This window comes from Poecilia latipinna, unplaced genomic scaffold (genome assembly GCF_001443285.1).
Source record: "Poecilia latipinna isolate Pla-1442-1.1 unplaced genomic scaffold, P_latipinna-1.0 Scaffold6102, whole genome shotgun sequence".
Lineage (NCBI taxonomy): Eukaryota > Metazoa > Chordata > Actinopteri > Cyprinodontiformes > Poeciliidae > Poecilia > Poecilia latipinna.
Genome location: NW_015118718.1, coordinates 6,177 through 9,555, shown reverse-complemented (window position 1 = coordinate 9,555; position 3,379 = coordinate 6,177). Strand labels below are relative to the sequence as shown.

The window sequence follows — 3,379 nt, the reverse complement described above, 5'->3', positions numbered from 1 at the left end:
GAACCGTCTGACATGAAGCCGTTCACAGACTACAGCTGTACTGGTGACATCAAGAACAACCATGGCTCCATAATTCAGACTCTTCCTCCTGTCCAGTTCAACGTTAGCTGTGGTGAGTTGGTATTTACTGCATCTCACTGGAAATAAGAAGCATAAAATTATTATACTGATACATCCTGGAAAGAAATACAACTATCAGGACTTTGTTGCTTCTTATTTTATTCCAACAGATTTTTCAATAAACTTCCTGCTGAAAAGTCCAACCAGTAATTCCATTAAGCTGAACTGGGAACCAACGAGTCGTAAATGTCATGGTATTCTTGACAAACTGACGGAGCTCTCTTATAGCTGCAGCTGTCGGCAAGGCTGGAAACGTAAGTGAAATATACTTACATTACTTATTTACATTAAGTAATGTTTAATACATCTTAACTAGTGCAACCATTTTAAATTAACTTTAACTTATAAATGGAAGATTTGTGAATCTATCAGTCTTATTGTTTTTATAACAACAATGTGAGGAAATAAAGATCTGTAAAATAACCAGATGTGACTCTAAACTATCACTGACCTGTGGATGATTTTAATGGAAATATTTTTCTTAATTGAATGTTTAACATCTGAAACAAACTCTACTTCAACATTTCTTGAAGTTATGGTTGTAAAGATATTTTACCACAAGCTGTTTTTGTGAAATCAATCACATAACAGGTGAAGACGGGAAAAGACCCCAATTTAACAGAATGTGTAACATCGACGGACTTAAACCGTACGAAGATTATATCTGTAAAGTCCGTACCATCTACGACCAGAGAATATTAAATGAGACTACAGCTGAAGTAAAAACTGAGCCTGGAAGTAAGTAACCAAGAATCTTTTTTATTTTAAAACATCAATGCAATCTACAAACACTAACTGCTTTAAAATAAACTAAAACTTGATATTTGCTTATTTTATTTATTTGTTTTCTTTTTTTTTGGCTGTAGGTAAATGGCTGCTTTCTTTTAGGAAACTTTTCTTTAACAATTTAAATATATATTAAATATATATTTTTTATTTACAAACAATGTAAGTTTTATTGCTAACCAGCTGAACTAATATTGATTTGAATATCATTATCCCTTCTCCAGGTTTTCTTCATTCATGCAAAATAAGTTACATTGTTTTAGTGATTGTTTTTAAAACACAAAATCCACGAAAATTAAAGCAAAGCTGAAACTAACGAGTTACAGATGAGGCTGTCTACAATTATTGCATTATTAGATTCAGATCGTAGCATTGATACATATTCTTTTGTTGTAAACTATGAAGATAATAATAACAAGTTATCTTAGGTCCAGATGTTCATCTTTATGATGTTTAACCCTGGAGAGAAAAACCAGGTTTAATACAATTATTAGAGAAATCCATGTTTATAAATTACATTTCATTGGTAAAGAAAAATATTGCCTATATAGATAATCAGTAATTCCTCTTTCTGGTTATGTACATTTTAGACTAAAAATATTAAGAGAAATATGTATATTAATAATTCTGTATTAGTCATTAAAAAGTTTAAATAAATCAGTTATTACAAATATGATCAAGTTTTCTTTTTAAATCTTTCTTATATTTTAGTGTGCTTCTAAGATTTTCACTAAAAGAAGTTTTCCTCTCCATGTCTGTGAGTCTTAATATGTGTCCACTCTCTTCTTCTTACAGTACCAATACTAAAAGGATCTCTTGAGGTTCAAAATCCAGTGAACAACGAAATCAAAGTGTCATGTAGAAATAAAAGAATTGAACTTAACGGACCAAGCGAAAAACGGAAATACATCGCAAATCTTCATGGTTTTCCTGACAAGAAACTGAATCTGTCAAGCTGTGAATTTGCATTCACAGACCTGAGCTATTTAACATCCTACACAGTGGAGGTTTGTTTAANAACCACCAGACTCAGAGACAGCGGCGGTTCTAGACCAAACTTACCAGGGGGCCCAGTGTTTTCTCCTGGGGTGAGGAACAAAAGAACAACAACAACAAAAAAAAAAACAAGGCAGTATTTAATTGTTTAATATTAATAAGTGAAACTCAGAGCCAAAGAGCCACTTGGAGCTCTGGAGCTTTAGGTTGCAGATCCCTGATCTAGAAGATGAAAACTGTGATCTTATCCTAAAAACAGCAGAAGCTAAAAGTGAATATCGATTTTAAAATTATTTCCAAAGTAAAATTGTGAAAGTAAAAACTTAAATTGGTTCAAGGGATCAATTAGTTTCAGTTTGTGTGCCAGCACAAATCAGGATCAGTTCTACAGGGACATTGGCCCCTGTTTGCTCCTGTGTAGAACCGCCCCTGTTCAGAGATCTGGTGAACATTTTACCGAAATGAACACGAACTTAGCCTGCTTTGGGTGCAGCACTGAATGTAAGATTTTATCATAAAACTGTCAATTTAACTTCAGTTATTAGTTGAATAAACAGATTGCTGAGAAAGCAACAAGCAAATTCTACAGCAAGTCACCTCTAGATGTCAGTTATTTTGTGAATTAATCACAAAATAATTGACAGAAATTATTTTTGTGAATTTACTCCAGATATTGAGCTTATCCCCAGTTATGACAGGCTTTGAAAAAATCTCACTTATGTGCTCATTTGATTAAATATTGCTTTGCAGCAAACATCTGCATTGTGTGAAAATTATTTGCTCAGCTTTCTTTCGATTTAAAGCAAATTAAGGAAGAAATTATACTAAAGATGAAGAAACAAAGTTACCTTTTTTCATTTATTTTTATCTAGACCTGCCAAGACAAATTTGTGGCATGATGTTGCTGCCAACAAAATGCAAATCTAAGAATAAATCTATAAGTCATTGGGAAAAGCTGCAGAGCCTCAGATATTTTTTATGGAAAATGAAAAACTCTACAAAGTTAAATATATTAAAGTTGTGTTTCACCAGATTATTTTTAACAGTAAACTAAAACCTGTAAAAGTTGGTGGTAGGTAAGGAGGCATTTTTATTACACAGGGACAGTTTTGTCTGTTGGTTGGTCTATAAAGCATGAAATGGTCTTTCTGAGTTGATTATCAAGTATAAACCATGCAGACTCCTCAGGTTTTCAGAGATCTGCTCATTCTGGATCTCCAGAGTGAGACCCAGAATGAGCAGAGTAAACTCCTTGAACTAAACAAGGAGTTTAGTTCAAGTAGAGGCAGCATTTAGTCTCTATGCTCTCTGGCTCTAGAAGAAACTCTGAAAACCTGAGAAACGGTTGGCTCCTTTAAATTAAAAAAATGTTTTTGTTCCCAGCAGCTTATGATCAAAGAATCTTCCCAATGAAAAATAATGAAACATTTCTTTCTCTTTTCCAATGCTTTCATGCTTATGCTTTACCATTTTTGCC

General features: G+C 33.1%; 1 protein-coding gene across 1 annotated transcript; it reads left to right on the top strand.

The window, feature by feature from the left end:
* The first annotated feature begins 6 nt into the window (after positions 1-6).
* Positions 7-2,350, top strand: LOC106943824 (receptor-type tyrosine-protein phosphatase C-like). Its single transcript, XM_015027115.1, has 5 exons — positions 7-112; positions 231-374; positions 712-858; positions 1,702-1,994; positions 2,324-2,350. Exons 1-5 carry the CDS (start codon positions 13-15, stop codon positions 2,348-2,350), a joined length of 711 nt encoding a protein of 236 aa, XP_014882601.1. The 5' UTR covers positions 7-12.
* The last annotated feature ends 1,029 nt before the right edge of the window (positions 2,351-3,379 follow it).